The 18,866-nt window shown below is 45.8% G+C and overlaps 1 protein-coding gene across 2 annotated transcripts in view; it reads left to right on the top strand.

Moving 5' to 3' along the window:
- Positions 1–18,866, top strand: part of PCSK6 (proprotein convertase subtilisin/kexin type 6) — a gene marked incomplete at its 5' end in the record, with an annotated part of 179,205 nt that overhangs the window by 122,246 nt on the left and 38,093 nt on the right. For both annotated transcript variants that reach the window (XM_080808819.1, XM_080808818.1), the window contains one exon: positions 855–991. In XM_080808819.1, the coding sequence (XP_080664945.1) occupies positions 855–991 (137 nt within the window). The remainder of the gene's footprint in view (positions 1–854; positions 992–18,866) is intronic.

Raw genomic sequence — 18,866 nt, 5'->3', positions numbered from 1 at the left:
CGCTGCGTGCAGAGGTGCATCCCCCACACACTGGAAAGCAGCCAGTCCCATTAGGTCATCTCCCCCAATGCACCTGTTGAAGCACCCTTAAGACCTGGAAAGTTGCACATTTTCCCCTCTTCGTATCTTCTGGAGAAGACCACACGAGAGCTGGCCCTGGGACCAGGGTGAAGGTTCCATTCATTCCACAGGCTGGCATCTTAGAAAGGCTTGCTTCGTGATGCTCCTGGGGCATGTGGTCTAGCCTCGGTCTTTGCATACTGAGGGCTTGGTAGATGGTCTCTGGAGGATCACTGCTGGCATTTGGGGTGGGGAGGTTGGAGGGCCTTCTTTGGTAACCTCTGAAACACTTCTTGATGCTGGAAAGAACAAGGACAGGGGTCAGAATGCCCTTGAGTGAGTCCCAGCTCAGCTGGTTACTGGCTGTTGGACCTGCCACTCATCACGACACGTGGACTCCCTCTGTCTATAAATGGGGATGGATGGCAGGAGGGAGACCATCGCTGGCTGAGTCCCTATTGGGCCCCCTGTGAGTCCTGCCAGCCTGCTTGCCTCTCAGAATATTTGGGGGACCCAGTAGGATGATGGAGGTGAAGCTGCTGGCCAGGGTGGGGTCATCAGTCAAGGGTTTGAAAGCATCCCCAGCTTTTACCTCGCCTTCATCCCAGCTGAGAACCAGGCGTCTTTTCCTTCCATTCTCAAAGCTGCTGCCCTTGAGATGCTGTTCAGCGGGATCGTGCCCATCACCTAAGGAGTAATTCTGAGCCAGGAGACAGCCCCCCTCAGGCCTGGCCCCCTACGCACCACTCCTTTCCCGACCCTTTTGTGTTCTCACCCCGAGTCTCCAATTGCAGATTGCTGGATCATTCCAACGAAGGGTTCACCAACTGGGAATTCATGACTGTGCACTGCTGGGGCGAGAAGGCTGAGGGGGAATGGACCTTGGAAATCCAAGACATGCCGTCCCAGGTCCGCAACCCGGAGAAGCAAGGTCAGTGGCTCTCGGAAGTTTCACACACCACTTTGTATCTCAGCCCTTTTGTTAACTCCAGACTTTTATTTAACTGTAGCGTCTCTGGTAATTTCTTTTATGGAGGTATAATTCACCATGGAAATGGTTTTTAAAGCATGTAACTAAATGGCCTTCAGAACATGCACAGTGTTGGGCAATCGTCACCACTTACCTAAATCCAGAACTTTGTCATCACTCCAAAGGGCTGCCCCTTACCCATGAATCAGACACTCCCCATTCTCCCACCCAGCGGCCCCTGATCAACTCTCTGTCTCTATGGATTTGCCTCTTCTGGACATTTTTCGTTAACAGAATCACACGATATGTCGCCTTTTGCCACTGGATCTTCCAGTTAGCATAATGGTTTCAAGGCTCATCTGTATTATAGTATGTATCCATACTTCATTCCCTTCCCCAACTAAATGCAATTTAAGTGTATGTATATGATTTTATATATAACACTTGGTTTATCATTTGATGAGTTGATGGACAGTTGGGTTGTTTCTACTTAACGGCTGTTGTGAATCACGCTGCCTTGAACATCCTCATGTAAGTTTTTATGTGGGCGTACATGTTCAGTTCTCTTCGTTGTGTACTTAGGAAGGGAATGGCTGGGTTGTATATCAGTGCTATGTCGGACTGGTTGAAGGACCGTCAAACTGTTCTCCGCGGTGACTGTAGCATTTGCCTTCCTACCAGCACGATATGCAGATCTTAGTTTCTCTCCATCGTCATCAGCATTTGTTTTATTATTTTCATTTTCTTCTCTTTATAACCATCCTAGTGGGTGTGAAGTATATCTCATTGTGGTTTTGATTTGTACTAATTTCCCTAATGACTAATAACGCTAAGCATCTTTTTGTAGGCTTATTGGACATTTTTACATCTTCTTTGGAGAAATCTCTATTCAGGTCTTTTGCGTGTTTTAAAAACCAGGTTGTTTATCTTTTATTAGTGGGTCGTAAGAGTTCTTTCAATATTTTGGATACCAGATCCTGACCAGATACCTGATTTGCAAATTTTCTCTGCCATTCTGTGAGTCATTCTTTCACTTTCTTGGTTGTACCCTTTGATGCATCCCCAAGTTTTCAATTTTGATGAGATTCAGTTTATTTTTTCCTTTATACCTTGTGTTTTTAGTGTCGTATTTAAGAAACTATCGCCTGATCTAAGGTCAAGATTGAAGTCTGTATTCTTCGAAGAGTTTTATAGTTTTAACTCTTACATTTAAGACTTTGATCCATTTTGAATTAATTTTCTAACAATTTCTTTCTTTTTTTTTTAAAGATTTTTATTTATGTGAGAGAGAGAGAGAGAGCATGAGAGGGGAGAAGGTCAGAGGGAGAAACAGACTCCCTGCTGAGCAGAGAGCCCAATGCGGGACTCAATCCTGGGACTCCAGGATCATGACCTGAACCGAAGGCAGTCGCTCAACCAACTGAGCCACCCAGGTGCACCCCTTGAATTAATTTTCCATATAGTGCAAGCTGAAGGTGCAGAGTCATTCTTTTGTGTATGGCTATCCAGATGTCTTAGCACCATTTGTTTAAAAAGCTGTTCCGGGGGGAAAAAAAAAAAAAAGCTGTTCCGTCCTCCACTGGTATACTTATTTTTGGTATATTTTGGTATACTTATTTTTGGTGTACTTATTGAAAATTGATTAGCCATAGATGTATGGAGTTTATTTTTGGACTCTTGGGTTTCTTTCACTGGTCTGTTCACCTGTGCCCAGGGCAATACCACTCTGTTTTGGTTACCATATTTTGGTAGCAAGTTTCAAAATGGGGAACTATGAGTTCTCCAGCTTTGCTCGTCTGTTTTGAGATTGTTTTGGCTTCTCTGGGTCCCTTGCAATTCCATATAAATCATAGGATCCTCTTGTCAATTTCGGGAGGGGCAGAGAAGTAGTTGGAATTGTGATAGAGATTTCACTGAATCTAGTTCAATTTGGGGAATATTGCCATGTGAACGATATTGAGTTTTCCAATCCATGGGTACGAATGTCTTTTCCTTTATTTTGATCTCTTTCATTTCTTTCAGCATTGTTTTGTGGTTTTCAGTCCACATATCTAGAACTTCCCGGGTGACATTTGTTCCTAAGTATTTTGTTATTTCTGATGCTGTTGTAAACAGAAGGGTTTTCTTAATTTTGCTTTCGGATTCCCCCCCCCCCCCCCCGGGAAGGTAGCCTTTCATCACTCTCTTTTTGGTTCATAACCATACCTTGAATCGATCTTTATTGAATTCCTACTTTGGGCCAGGCATTGATGGAGATGATGGGGCTACACCAGGAGAGGAAATGAGTATAATCATTACGTCTTCTGCTGTGGTCACCGACAGCGGTCTCTGACGTCTTCATATCTCTGTCTGTTGGATTCAGACTCATAGAGAAGGGCGGAGGTATGCTCCCGGCACTTATCTGTGGAGACCTTTCCCTGAGTTTTGCTTTCATTTTTCTTTTGTCCCCAGGGGCTGCTTCTTGATCACCCTAGAACCTTCCCCTGCCCTGCTGCTTTTCTGAATTTTTCATGAAGCCCTGTTTTGGGGGATTTTTTTTTTTTTTTTAACCAGGGAGAATAAAAAAGCATTGACTTGCCTTATGTAGAAAATTGACTTTAGGGGCACCTGGAGGGCTCAGTGGGTTAAGCCTCTGCCTTTGGCTCAGGTCCTGATCTCAGAGTCCTGGGATCGAGCCCCACATCGGGCTCTCTGCTCAGCAGGGAGCCTGCTTCTCTCTCTCTCTCTCTCTGCCTGCCTTTCTGCCTACTGGTGATCTCTCTGTCAAGTAAATAATAAATAAAATCTTTAAAAAAAAAAAAAGAAAGAAAAGAAAATTGACTTTAAATGATCAAGTCATCTATAAGGTTTCCCTGCCCCCGCCCCCCAAAATCATTTTTTTGCCTTTAGGATAATAAATGACCATCTTAAAAAGACATTATGGTAACAAAGTCTCAAAAGACAAAAATGCAAAATTTTAAATCACTTGAAACTCACATATTTTCAAAGTAGAAGCTCCCGTTTTCCTTTTAAAAGCTCTAGAGTGCCCTGGCTTGCTGTTAGAAGTTAAGGACCAATGTCTCCTACCACCTGCATCCTCAAGCATTCCCTGCCGAGGGCACCAGGCGGACGTCCAGCGTCCGTCAGCGCCGCCTCATGCCCGGGAGGTGAGCACGACGGAAGCTGGCAGCCGCACTGACACGGACCCGGGCATCTGTGGGGCTGTATGTTCGTTGGCACAGTCTGTCCGTTCGAGGCCCGTGTCTCTAGTGGCAAAGAGCAGGCACACAGCTGTGATTCTGGTAGGTGTTTATTTACACTTCTAAGAACTTTGCAAGTCAGGGTCGTGCTCTGGGCCTCCATGTCCTCGGCTGGGAAACAGAGCAGAGCGAGGTGCTCTCTGAAATCTAAGAGAGGAAGTGCCTGTCTGCAGCTGTGGCCGGTGTGGCTCATCCACATCCTGGAGGGGGTCTTGCTGGCCCGAGGTTACCCCTGTCCTCCTCCTCCTGAAGGGGTTGGGTAGGTGGTGAGATCACAGGCACCCAGGAGATCCCAGACGTCCCAGCGCCAGCCCTTCCCGTGGGTGGCTGGATCAGCATGCGGGTGCTGTTGGGGTGTGTTGAGTGGTACCCCAGATCTTGCCAGACCAGATGGCACCGGGCTTTGTAGGCCATCACAAGGATTGAGGGGAAGCCACTGGGAGATTTTAAGCAGAGGAGAGAGATGATCTGAACTTTTGTTACTAGGCTTCCTCTGATAGCTCGGTCAGACTACCCTCAAGTGTGGTCGGAGGGGGGCAGAGGCAAGGAGGCAGGGAGACCAGAAAAGAGGTCATCATCACAGTAAGAGAAAAGGTGACTCAGACCAGGGTGGGAGCAGTAGAGATATTCGAAACAGTCAGATTCTAAAAGTCGTGTTGAGAGGACGTGCTGACAGATCACATGTGGGCTATGAGAGAAGAGAGGGGCCATCGAGGACTCCAGAAGTTTTGTTCTGTGCAGTGCAAGAACGGACTTCACAGTTTCCCGGATGAGCGACATTGCGGGGCTGGGGACGCTGGAGAGGAGATCAGGAGCTCAGTTTGGGGTGGGGGAGGTTACCTGTGACAAATGTTCTAACTCTGGCCTTCCGTGGCTTATTTGAATTTGGGGGATCGGGACACACTGTCACAGAGTCTGCACATTCCTGCAGCTGTTCCTGCAAGCGGTTCATTTGCACAAGATTTACCCCTTAGGGAGGTGCCGCTCCTGAGCTGACCTTTCCAGAAACAAGTGCAGGCAAGCGGCCTCACTGTTGCTCCTCCCCCAACCCTTCTTTCTGTGCATGAGCAGGATGGGTGCCTCTCTCTGGGCTGCCCGCTCAGCACACCCAGGCATTAGTGCCTCCTCCCTCTGCAAGAGGGGGACTTGGTCTTGGTTCCAGCAGCATCTCTCCAGGGCGGAGGGAGGGAGGGAAAAAAAAAGAGGGAGAACGAGCTTTCAACCAGTCTGCCTTTCAAAGCAGGGATATGTCCAGCGATGACATGTTCGGGTCAGTCTGCTGGTGTCTGTTGGGGACCTCAGCCAAGAAGGCAACACCATTTGGGCAATGTTTCCCACTGACTCCAAGATTCTGGGGCCCAGCAGAAAAGCGGGCCTGAGAGCTGCCTGTCAGTGTCGTCAGGGCCCAGGGCATGAGCAATCCCAAAGCACATGTCTTTCCCTCCCTCGTTGTCGGGTCAGGGTGGCCTCTCATTACCAGGTCACTGCCAACCTCAGTGCCAAGAATAATGCAGCAAATACAAAGACAGGCTGGCCAGAGAGAGCAGTGCTGTTCTCATTTCTTTATACTGCTGCTGAGATGCTGTTTCGGGGGCAAAGGGTGCTTCCTTTGTGGTTCATTTCAATATCCTTCAAATCTCTGCAACTCACTTAATTGCTAAAGCCAGTGAACCAACTAGTGCAGGCTCTGGAATAGTACTGTAAAATCTCAGTTAAGACAAGGGTTTATTAAGTAACTGAGTCTCCCCAGTATGCTAGCTCAAGCAATCCTCACCCCCTGTCCGAATAAACCCGATTTATGGCGTTCGTTTTAAAGCTATTCTTCAAAAACCAGGTAGCAGATTAGTCATTCCCGTTCCTCTTCAGTTCCTGGGCCAAGGGAAGGGTGTGTCTGCTCCCAGGATCACTCTCCTCCAGGAGACAGGCAAGGAGTGGAAAGGAGTGCGCACATCCTGATTCACAGCTGCATTGCGTTTACAAGTGGCTTTTCATTCATTTGTGCATTCAGCACACCTTTATTGAACTTTGCTAAGTGCTGGATGTGGGCACCCTGGGACCTTGCCCCTCAGTGGGAAGCAGGCGTGGGCCCGGGGGTAGGAGGGTGGGCTCCACAAGGAGCTCCGTGTCTAGGGTGGGCTAGCGAGCGCTTCGCAGACCACCCCAGTTGGCCATCCAGAGCCTGTGAGGCCTGGGCCAGGGAGCCGGGGACAGTGGAGCCAGAGCAAAGATCCCACCTTGCGGAACATCTTCTGGAGAAGTATGGCTGCATTTCAGAAGGTGTCCATCTAGAATGCTCAAAATTTTAAGTCTGGGTGTTTCTGAACACAGGAAGTTTCAGTCCTCTGGGAAATGTGTCAGTTTCAGTCCTCGGGGAAACCGTGTGCCTCAGTCCTCTGCAGCTGGTCTGGAACAGTCCTGGGATCTGTTGGATCCTCCTGCCTCTGCTCTTTCCAAATCTCTGATGTGTTAGTCCATTCAGGCTGCTGTACCCAAGTGCTGGTGACGAGGTAGCTCTCAATAGGATAAATTCATTTCTCACCATTCTGGAGGCTGGTTAGTCTGAGATCAGGGTGCCAGTGTGGGCGGGTTCCCAGGAGGGCAGTCTTCCCCATCACAGGCGGTCACCTTCTCCTTGTCTCCTTGCATGGCAGAAGCTCAGCCAGCTAACTTTCTGGGGTCACTTTAAGTAAGACACTGACCCCATTCGTGAGGGCTCTACCCTCCTTCCTGAGGCCCCACCACCTAACACCATCCCACTGGAGGCAGGTTTCAGCATGTGAATCGGGGTGGAAGGGAGGCAGGGGGCACTGCGTTAAGCATCTGCCTTCAGCTCAGGTCATGATTCCAGGGTCTGGGATCAAGTCCCACATCAGACTCTCTGCTCAGTGGGGAATCTGCTTCTCCTTCTCGCTCTCGGCTCTCCCTTTCTCTCTCCCTCTCAAATAAATAAAGTCTTAACAAAATAAGAAGATAAAATCTTTAAAAATATATATATGAATTTGGGGGAATACAAGCTTTCAGTCCATAATGATACCTGCTCTTGGTGCTGCGCCTCCTCTCCTATAAGATGAGGATGAACAGGCCTGGCTAAAGATTTGTGTAGAAGGCAACAACCCAGGCCAGGTAGCTTAGGCTCGCCCCCCACCACCCTGCCCTCCTTCCTTCAGAGCCCACACTGATGGTCACACCTGGGGCACAAGGCAAAGCACACTCAGGCCAGCCCTCCTGCCCAGGTGGGCATCCTGCATAGCCCCCTGGGGCACAGGGAAGCCCCCAGGACTTCCTTGTGACCTGAGGCTCTTGTAAGCACCTTGATGCACATGACGCTGTGGGTCCTGCCCTGCTCAGCTGGAAGTGACTTTGGCCTTGAGCGGCACCAAGAGTGTCTTTGCATGGTGCTTCTCTTGTTCATCCAGCATCTGCTTACTTATATTGCATATGGACCACATGCCAGTTCCGCTGGGCAGGTGTAGGTGGAAGCATGCTTCTTCGTTCTTCTTCTCTGCACCCCACTCAGCCCTGAGGGCTCAGCTCCGTGCCCTGCACGGAGAGCTTCTCCAGGGCTGTGGTTGGTCCCTGTCCCGGATGCACGCTTCCTTCACAACCACCTAAAGAGCTCCAGCACCTGCCTCCCACCCTCTTCCCCCGTGAGGGGAGCTGTGAGGCATCGACTCGAAATGGAAAGTATCATCAGGCATGTTTCCAATCCTCTTTCTATAATCGACACCATGTATCTAGCCCATGGCTCCGATGGGCTTCAGTTTCACGAAGTTGGTATTCACAGAGTCATAAATAGACTGTCTCAGACAATTGATGGCATGTTTAAAACTTCTATGTCATTTCTCTTGAATGCAGAGAATTCACTTTTTTTCTGTGATTGAAATTTCTCCGCCCCTCCCCCGCCACCAGTCTTGCCTTTGATTCCAAAAGAACAGCAACCCACTTGGGCCAGGTTTTTATTGGTTCCACCAGCATTTCCAGATTCCCACTGATCTAGGGGAGCAGGAAAATGTATCAAAGAGGGGAAAGGGATAATAATGCTTCTGTATTGCCCATCAGGTACTGGTGTCATTTGATCTCTCATGGCTAAAAGTCAGCATAGAATCAGAGCAACTTGCAGTCCTAGATGACGATAAGGAATTAAGGTTGATGAAAAAGAAAGTTCTTATCACTAGTGTTACAGATGATAGTATTTACCAGTGAAGTATTAGGGCGATCTAGGATTTGCTTCAATTTTTTTTAAAGATTTTATTTATTTATTTGAGAACAAGAGTGAGAAAGAAAGAGAAAAGGAGCAGAGGGTAGAGGCAGAGGGAGAGAGGGAAGCAGACTCCCCACTGAGCAGAGAGCCCGATGCAGGACTCGATCCCAGGAACCTGAGATTATGACTTGAGCCAAAGGCAGATGCTTAACCTACTCAGTCACCCAGGCATCCCTAGGATTGCTTTAAAATACTTCAGGGAAAGGGCGCCTGGGTGGCTCAGTGGGTTGAAGCCTCTGCCTTCGGCTCGGGTCATGATCCCAGGGTCCTGAGATCGAGGCCCACATCTGGCTCTCTGCTCAGCAGGGAGCCTGCTTCCTCCTCTCTCTCTGCCTGCCTCTCTGCCTACTTGTGATCTATCTCTCTGTCAAATAAATAAATAAATAAATATATTTTAAAATACTTTAGGGAAGTGACATCTGGCTGCTAGTCAGTGGAACATGTGACTCTTGATCTCAGGGTCAAGCCCCACACTGGGCGTCGGGGGGTGGGGGGAGTTAGGGCTTACCTAAACAAAAAATTTTTAAATAAAAAATAAATACTTCCGGAGATGTGGGGTGGGAGGAGTGAGGAGGAGATAGACTGAGAAAAACGGGCGGAACACTGGTGATTGTTGGCACTGTGTGATGGGGACATGGGAACTCACTGTATTGTTTTCTCCATTTGGTTTTTATTTGAAAATTTGCATCATGAAACTGGGGGAAAAAATACACCTTGGGGGAACATTTCTTCCCCAAAGGTCAAGCATGAAAGACTGTCCTAGAGATTCAGCTTGTACAGTTAAATAAGATAACAAGGATAAAGTTGCCTGGGAGCAAATATATATTAATTCACCCATATGTGTGTGAGGAACGGAGGTTCAGTACGCCATGGGAGAGTTAGCTTCTTTGGACTAGATTTGGATTTTCTTTACCCTGAAACCCATCTAGCAATAAGGCAGGGCATCAAACTGTGTGTGTGTGCAGGGATTGGAGTGGGTATTGTGTGTATATGTATGTGTACATGCGGGTGGATATGTATGTATGCATGAATGTATGTATCATGTGTGTGGGGTGTGGGTGGGTGCTTATATATGTATGAGTGTGTGTGTGTGTGAATTTGCTTGTGGGTTTTTTTTGTCGTTGTTTTGTTTTTTATTTTATTTATTTATTTATTATTTTTTAAAAAGATTTTATTTATTTATTTGACAGACAGAGATCACAAGTAGGCAGAGAGGCAGGCAGAGAGAGAGAAGGAAGTAGGCTCCCCACCGAGCAGAGAGCCCAATGTGGGGCTCGATCCCAGAACCCTGGGATCATGACCTGAGCTGAAGGCAGAGGCTTTAACCCCCTGAGCCACCCAGGTGCCCCTTGTTTTTTATTTATTTGACAGAGATCACAAGTAGACAGAGAGGCAGGCAGAGAGAGGGGGGGAAGCAGGCTCCCCGCTGAGCAGACCAGTGCTGGGCTCGATCCCAGGACCCTGGGATCATGACTTGAGCCGAAGGCAGAGACTTAACCCCCTGAGTCACCCAGGCACCCCTGTATTTGCATATTTTTAAAGAACCCGTATACTGCAGAGGTTCTACTCTGGAGCCAGCCTGTTCCTCAGGTCCATATTCTGCCACTTGCCAGACACGGCCCCAGACAGGTCATTGCCATTCTCTGAATCCCGGTCCCTGTTCTGCATAAGGCTGTTGGAAGGGTTAAATTTAGAAGTCTGGGTCAAGTGCTGGATATTTCATTCTTAACATGACTCCTCGTGGCAATCTTATTGTGAGCGTTTTGATCCTCATTTTGTGGGAGAGGAAGCTAGTGCCAAGCTACACCAGTGACCTTGACCGAGCTCAGGCAGCCACAAGGGCAGAGCCTGGACTCGGTGACCACGGGCAGCCTTTAGTTGATGTTTCTCTTTTTAGCCCTGTGGCCAGTGGTTTTCCTCTATCTGGGCGTTAGGATATTTTCAGTTGTTTTTTTTTTATTTTAAGTGTCCTAATTATAAGATAAAGATCAAATCAAATATTGGAGTCTAACAGGTACCCTGTACCAGGAGCATCTGCTGTGTGCTATGGTCATAACTTCTAGAAAGTGTTTCTCCTGAGAGGCTGCTTCACCTGGACTGAGAGTCAAGTGAGCATAGGTGCGGGCCCAGCCCTTTATTTATTTATTTTTTTGACCCACCAGAGCACTTGAAACACAATAGGCACTTAGAATAGATGGCTATTGATTTTTAAAGGGTTTTCCTCTGACTGTGTTTCAGGCTTCAATATCATTGAGATAGTCATTTTTCACAAGTCTACCATTTATTATTTTTAAAGATTTTATTTAGTTACTTGAGATAGAACAAGAGCAAGAGAATGAGAGAGAGAGAGAGAGAGCGCGCGCAGAGATGGAGAGGGAGAAGCTAACTGCCCGCTGAGCAGAGAGCCCAACACGGGGCTCAATCCCAGGACCCTGAGATCATGACCTGAGCCAAAGGCAGCTGCTTCACCTACTGAGCCACCCAAGTGCCCCACAAGTCTACCATTTAAAGATAATCTCAATCAATATCACTGTGAAATTAAGCGGGTGGGAGGAACTTAACTGAATGACTATAAAGCTCATCTGGAAGAATGAGCACAGAGAATAACAAGAGAACTTCCCCCCAAATTAGATGCAGGCATTCAAACATACAGTTGACCCTGGAACATCACAGGGGTTTGGGGTGCCAAGCTATGGTGCAGTCTGAAATCCACATGTAGCTTCTGACTCACAGGACACCCATGTGGCTCAGTCGGTTAAGCATCTGACTCTTGGTTTCAGCTCAGGTCATGGTCTCAGGATCCTGGGATCGAGCCCTGAGCCCCGTGTCAGACAGGGAATCTGCTTCTCCCACTCTGCCTGCCTCTCTGCCTACTTCTGATCTCTGTCTGTATCAAATAAATAAATAAAATCTTAAAAAAAATAAAGTAAAATAATGAAAACAGTATGACCCTAGTGCTGGTATAGACAGAAAAGTCAAGGGGAACAGAAAAGAGAGTCCACAAGTAGACCCATCGAGAAACACTAAGTATAACATTTCAAATTGGTGGCAAAAAGAATGAGGGGCTGAATAAAAGCTCCCACAATCGGCTAACCATTTGGAGAGGAGAACATGATTTCAGTATATTTATACACATAAAATTAGAAACTTCTGCTTGGCAAAAACCAACAACAACAACAACAAAAAAAAAACCCTAAAATTAAAATAAAAATATTTATAAAATATTTTGGTTGAACTCAAGTCATCCACAGATGGTCTCTTTCACTTCACTCAAGCCTGATGGTTGCTAACTTTTTCTGTAAACGGCCAGATAGTAAATAATTTTAAGCTTTCTGGTCTCTGTGACAAGTGCTCAGCTCTGCCATTATAATACGAAAACCAGGGGGCACCTGGGTGGCTCAGTCATTAAGTGTCTGCCTTTGGCTCAGGTCATGATCCCAGGGTCTTGGGATCAAGTCCCGCATTGGGTTCCCTGCTCAGCAGGAAGCCTGCTTCTCCCTCTCCCACGCCCCCTGCTTGTGTTCCCTCTCTCGATGTGTCTCTCTCTGTCAAATAAATACAATCTTTTTAAAAATAATAATAATATGAAAACCAGCATAGGAAATATGTAAATGAACGCATGTGCTATGTTTCAGCATCATTGTACGAAGTCAGCTGGATCCATGGCCATAGTTTCCTGCTGTGTGCTCTAGATTATTTAGAAATTGCAGGTCAATGGAGTGCTCTGTTACCTTGTAATTAAGAGACACGTTTATTTGGGTGTTGTTTGGAGTCATTTACCCACATTGCCCTATGTGCATGGTAACAATGAGCACTCCGGGGGGCAAGTATTTATCTATGTAAGTGTGTGGGTATGTATATATGCATGTGTGTGTGCAGTGGTATAAATTTTGCTGATACAGAGTATGCATAGCACGCAGTTTGCAAATGATAACAAAACACACTCTTCACATTGTAAATTACACCTAGCCCATTGACGCCGAGACAATGCATACATTGATTTTTGCCAAGCTCTTGTATCAATAGCCAGTCCGTGGTTGCAGTTGATAAACAGCTGTCTTTTGGCATAAACATAAGTTGGAACATGTTTGTCAGTGACGTGGGCGACCTCACTGCTGAATTGGATGATAGTTTTCAAACACCAGAAGAATACTGCCTCAATTTTTAAAGCTGTTGCCAAGGTAATGGCTGGCTACAGATAAAATGCACTTTTAAGTTTAATCTGCATTATGCATATTTCCTCCTTCATCACTTTCTTAAGTCTAGAAGATCAACAGTAGATCAAGCCCTGTTTTGTAGCATTTATTGATTTCCATGTGTAAATGCTCCCACCAGGGCTGATTTCAAGCCACCAGTGCTACGTCAGAGATACACAGTAGCCACGTGATAGTATTTCTACTGTATGAATGGAATAAATGTAAGTAACCCACAAAGCATGGATAATGACAGAATCTAGTAAAATGATTAGGAAGTGATGATTTTGGAGTATCTGTTACCTTTGTTTTTGATATAATTTGTTAAGTATAAGTTTATATCATTTAATTTTTAATAAAGGCTGTATTTATCCATCAGTTCACAAAGTTCCTGAAAATGTTAACAGTCAATACATCAAGCAAACTGGTCCTAGCACACCACTGCTTATTGGGAATCATGTAGGGAGTGGACTATCTTTTGGGATGGGTATCCTTTAAGGGAGATGTATTCCATGTATGACCAAGGCTCAGGCCTTATAATGTTCTCTGTCCCCCAATCCCCATCTCTGAGTAGAGCCTTGCTCCCGCCCTCAGGACTAGACATCATAATCAGGGGCTCTCATTTCATTGGTTTATTTCTTCTCAAGACCCACTCAGAAGGGTAAAGGTCTAATTGCCATTGGTTTAGCTGCTTATTTAACAGATCAAACTATTTTTCTGCCTAAATGTTGCAGTCAGTAAACAGTTATCGTTTGAATTTTCAATATGCTAAAAAGTCTCTTTTCCAAGACAGGGAGTTAAAAAAAACAATATTTGGTATTAAAAAAAAATTGCAGTGCACAGGCAGACACCTTCTTTATCTCTAGCATCTCAACCCCCATAGTTAGATGATAGCAAACAAAGCTTTATACCATCATAGCCTTTATATATGAAGAGTGCTTGCAAATCACTAAGAAATATGCCGAGCATCCCAGTAGAAAAATGAGGAAAGAGCCTAAAAAGACAGTTCATAAAGAAAAAATATAAATAACCAGTGAACAAAAGATTTTCAGTCTTTGTAGTATTCGAAGAAAATATAAATCAGAACATGGGAGGGTAAATACTGCGGTAGCAAGCCAACAAGCAGAAGTTCCAGAGACTGCAAAACAAATGTCCGTGGTATTCTGCACTCGGGATCATGGTGTGATTTGCTGAAAAGAACATGAATGTTGAAGTAATACGGCCTTGGACCTGATACTGGATCCACCAGCTACTGGTAGCAGGGAGTCTTGTGAGTAATAATAATTCTCTCATAGCATGTTGTGAGCACCCGATGGCAGTGAACTTTTCTAGCCCAACCTGGCATATAGCGGGTTGTCATGGAAACTCAGCTTCCCCTCCCCACTCCCATCGGCTTGCCATAGGCATGGGTTCTAACCACAGCCTTTAGGAAGTGGTTCATTTGCCCCCCTGGGGAAGTTCCAGCCCGGAGGTCACTGGCAGAGACCAGTCTCAGTGCCTTTGAGGAAAATGAAATTGGCTCTGCTTTTCTGGAGAACCCAGGAATCTGGAAACAGCAGAATCCTGGGCTGCTGTGCTGAGGGCAAGCTGGATCACCATCCAGTCAAAGGCCTGAATGGAAAACTCTTTTCAAGCCTTGAACTCAGCAGGTACATTCCTATTCTTTCTTCTTCTTAAGCGATGTTTTTTTATTCCCCCCAACAAAAGAAACCAAAGCTTGCTAACCAACAGCTTGCTTTTGAAGCTGCTATGAGGAGATCTTACCCCACAAACTGACTGGCTTTTCAGTGGCCTTTGTGCGCGTTCCCTGGGGCCAGAGCCATTTAAGAAATTCTCACACATCTTGGCTTTCTTTGGAGCCCAGCCCAGTTACACCCAACTTCACCTGCTGGCTTCTGTGAATCCCATCTTTGCTTCCCTCCTTAGCACAAACGTGAAAGTTGAAGCCAGGGTGAGATCAAAGAAGTTCAGTGCTTTTGCTAAAACCTGCAGAGTATGCTATAGGGGCACAGACAAGCTGTGAAGGTCAAGCCCAAACCCACAGTCCAGTTGACTTGCCCGTGACCTGGTGGGTGACAGGAGGAAGACCAGGCTGCGACGTAAACTGAGGTCAGGGCACAGGATTCAGGTGTTGGGACCTGTGTGGGGTGAGCCCAGAGGAGGGTGTCTGGCGGCTGTAGTCCAAGTTCCAACAAAGACACTTGCTGGCTTGGTCACACAACCTCTCTCCACCTCCATTACTGCACGTGTGTGATGGGAATTACAGTACTTAGGAATACTATAGAATTATTACTTCTTGAGCTTGGATGATATTCAAATGTAGGAATATTTTATATGAGAAAAATACTTCCAGAGGATTTTTTTAAAGATTTTGATCAGGGACGTCTGGGTGGCTCCATCAGTTAAACATCTGCCTTCAGCTCAGGTCATGATCCCAGGGTCCTGGGATGGAGTCCCGCATCCAGCTCCTTGCTCAGCGGGGAGCCTGCTTCTCCCTCTCCCTCTCCCTGCTGCTCCCCCTGCTTGTGCGCGTGCTCTCTCTTCCTCTGTCTTTCTCTGACAAATAATAAAATCTTTATTTAAAAAAAAAAAAAGGTTTTGATCGGTGTTCGGCCATAGTGCCTGAAATATTAAAAGCACCAACACATATTTCTCGGTGGCAAGCCATCGTGGAACCTATCTGTGTGTCTCCGGTGCCCAGTTCTGCGAGTCTCCCTTTTACTGTTATCTAGTATCTTACAAAGGTTCTATGCTCCCTTGAATGGGAGGACAAATATTGCTCATGCTCGTTCATGCCTTCTACCTCCAAGCACGTGTGATGATTGCATTTTGCTCCGTAAACGTCACACTTGACCTGTTATGTACTTCTCCAGAATGGCTCAGCCCCTCTGCCCTTGGGCCTCGCCTCTTGCCCAGTAGAGAGATCTGGCCCCCAGCTTCTCTCCTCAGCAGCCCCAGGTGAAGGCTGGCCCAGGGCACAGTGGTTCCCACAGGTAGAAGCTGCAGTGGCCCTAGGGAGTCAGGTCCTTCCCAACAGGACTTGGGGATGCTGTGGCTTTTCCTTCCACTTCCAGAGGAGGCTTGGCACCTGGGCTCCCCAGCATCCAGCTGCCTGGAGGGGGGCAGGGAACACACCGGAAGGGCACAGGAGGTTTGCCCAGTGAGAGCCAGGAGATAAGTTCCTGCCCTTCCCCCACAGTCCCCCAAAGCTCTTTGGAAGATGTCCCCTGGCCAAGCGCCCTGCTGTTTGGTTGTGAAGCTGGGCCAGCTTGGTGTCTGTTCCCCACCCCCAACCCACCTTCCCCCTTTCTCCTCACTCCTGTTGCCCCAGGTCACACCTCCCAATAAAGCCTCAGCCCTCCGCCCGCCCGAAGGCTTAGCCCCAGACTCCCATTTTCTACGGAGCCTGGGCTAACGCACACACTCAGGTTGCCGACCGAACACGAGCTTTAATAATCTGTAGGAAATAATGGAGAGAAAGAGACGATCAAAAGCATCGTGTTTCGAACTGGTGCAGTGCGACTCCGCTGTCAGCAGACAGAGTTTGCCTTTGGGGATTCAATGCTAAGGCTTTTTGTCTCTTCCCTGGCCCCGATGCACAGTCGAGGAGGATTTGAGTGACTGAATGTGCGTGCATCCATGAACCTTCTTTAAATCAAGAGCTCATATAATTTTAATCAACCCTGTTTTCGGCTGTGCACACTCAGTAAAACATTTAATAATCGGTTAAAAGTGGAAGAAATTTGTCTCTCTTGTGTGACTGTTCCTTTCCTTTTTTTTTTTTTTTTGAATTATAAAAAGCTCCCTGGTTTTCTGATTTCCTTTCAGTTAGTTAGCTGTTGCATGCATTTCTTTTTTTCCTAAGAGCAAAGCTTTTCTCATTTTATTGTTGTTTTACAGACTTCTCTTTAATTGACATCTGTTTTGAGCTCATCTCCGTTTGCAGGATGAGTTGAAATTTGGCAATCTGTGATCAGCGACTCAGTCTATCTTGTACTGGCGGCTAGAAAGGAAGTCAAATTGAAATCACGAGCCTCCTGTGTCGGCTTTCAGATTTGTCACTGAACTCTCTCGTTTCTGGAAAGTGCCATTTGAGTGTACCACTCCTGCTTCTCTTGAAATAGAAGCCGAGAGCTCAGTAAGGTTTCCAAATGGTCAGCGCATGCCCGGCTATCCGAAAGTCTCACTTCTAACCCTCCCCCCTTTTAAAAAATATTTTATTTATTTACTTGACAGACAGAGATCACAAGTAGGCAGAGAGGCAGGCAGAGAGAGAGGGGGAAGCAGGCTTCCTGCTGAGCAGAGAGCCCGACATGGGGCTCGATCCCAACACCCTGGGATCATGACCTGAGCTGAAGGCAGAGGCTTTAACCCGATGAGCCACCCAGGCACCCCCAGACTTCTAACCCCTTTTGCTTTGATAGGATTCAAGTGTTTCAGTATGTTTTTTCACGTCCCTTCTACTTGTCCAAGGGACCACAAAGAGTAACCCCATTCCCCGGGTCTCAGTTCAAGAAAAAAAGGAGGGTGGATTCCCACTGAGCTGGTGAGGGTCCGACCCCACAGTGCGGTGCGTGGTTGTGAATCCTGGCATTCTCAACTTGGTTCTGTGTCCCCCGATGGTGAGTGTAACAAAAAGAGTTTTCTTTACTATCATACTGTTGCAGATAAACGTCTAAATGCAGTTGAAAATGAAAAATAAAATGATGTGGAGAAGAGAAAGAACTCTCCTAAAACCCCTTTCTGAGGTTCCTTCAGAAGGTGTTAGCAGTTAGGTACAGAGGGACCTCGAGGTTCATGCTGACCGCGCTGGTCAGAGTTCTGACAAACAGATCCACCATCAAATGTTTAAGTGCATTTAATTTTTGAACATTTGACTTTACTCCTTTTTTTTTTTCCAGAAACATGTCATGTTCAAAAATATATCTGTAATTCTATTTGGTCTTTTTTTTTTTTCCTGACATTTTACAGAGTTTTAACCATACTGCCTTCATAACTTTGTATTTCTTTTTATTACTTGCGTATCAAGTACTTTTTAATGTTATTATATATCCTTTATAAGCAGCGTTTTATATATTTTTTTTAATAAAACTTCACTGAAGTGCCATAATGTATTTAAGCTGTACATTTATTGTTGGACATGTAGTCTGTTTTACTTTTTTTTCTTTTTCTTTTTCTTTTTTTTTTTTTTTTTGTTGTTATAAATAGCTTAGTGCAGAAAGCTTTCTCCTAAATTTAAAATTATTTCCTGGGGATCATTCACCAGAAGTAAATCACTGGGACAGATAAGAGAAGGAAGCCTATATCTACTTTTTGATGCATATCACTGATTTGCTTTTCAAAATAATTGAACCAATTTACAATCTCACCAGGCACACTCACTGGCCAGCTCTAGAGAAAACCAAGGATATCTTTCCTTAATTTGCATTGTGATAATTACTAATGAGGATGAGTACCTTTTCCAAACATTTGTGGAAAAATATGTTTTTCTTTGGAAAATTGTCATTTCTGTTTTTGTCTCAAGGGGTCTCAGTCCTGTCATCATTAGTAGGCTGAGAAGTACTCCAGGTAAAAATACAGTGTAATAATGCAGGGTGTGTCATAGTTCCTATAAATATTTTTTCTGGTATGCTAGTTGACCTTTAATTTTTTTTATAGATAATCTGAAATTTTCCTCCAGAGTTTTGATAATTCTTTTTTTTTTTCATTCCTAGATTTTTAGGATTTGATTTTCTCCATAATGTTTTATTTTTTTTTTTCTTTAGTGTAAGGTAAATATGTTTTCTTTCTTTTTTTTTTTAATTTTTATTTGTTTATTTGACAGAGAGCTTGAGAGCACAAGTAGGCAGAGAGGCAGGCAGAGAGGGAGGGGAAGCAGGCTCCGTGCTGAACAGAGAGCCCCATTTGGGGCTCGATCCCAGGACCCTGAGATCATGACCTGAGCCAAAGGCAGAGGCTTAACCCACTGAGCCACCCAGGTGCCCTAAATATGTTTTCTAAACCGCTAACAGATTATCCTAAATCAAAGACAGAATTGAAATATTAATAGATGTTCTAGAATCCTGCCTCAGACCATAGGAAGACCAAGGGTCTTGCCTGCCCACAGAAGGGAATTTTAAATGCTGATTGAAATGTTGACAGTC

The sequence above is a fragment of the Martes martes genome, assembly GCF_963455335.1.
Source record: "Martes martes genome assembly, chromosome: 7".
Taxonomy (NCBI): domain Eukaryota; kingdom Metazoa; phylum Chordata; class Mammalia; order Carnivora; family Mustelidae; genus Martes; species Martes martes.
This window is presented reverse-complemented; position numbering and strand designations above follow the sequence as displayed.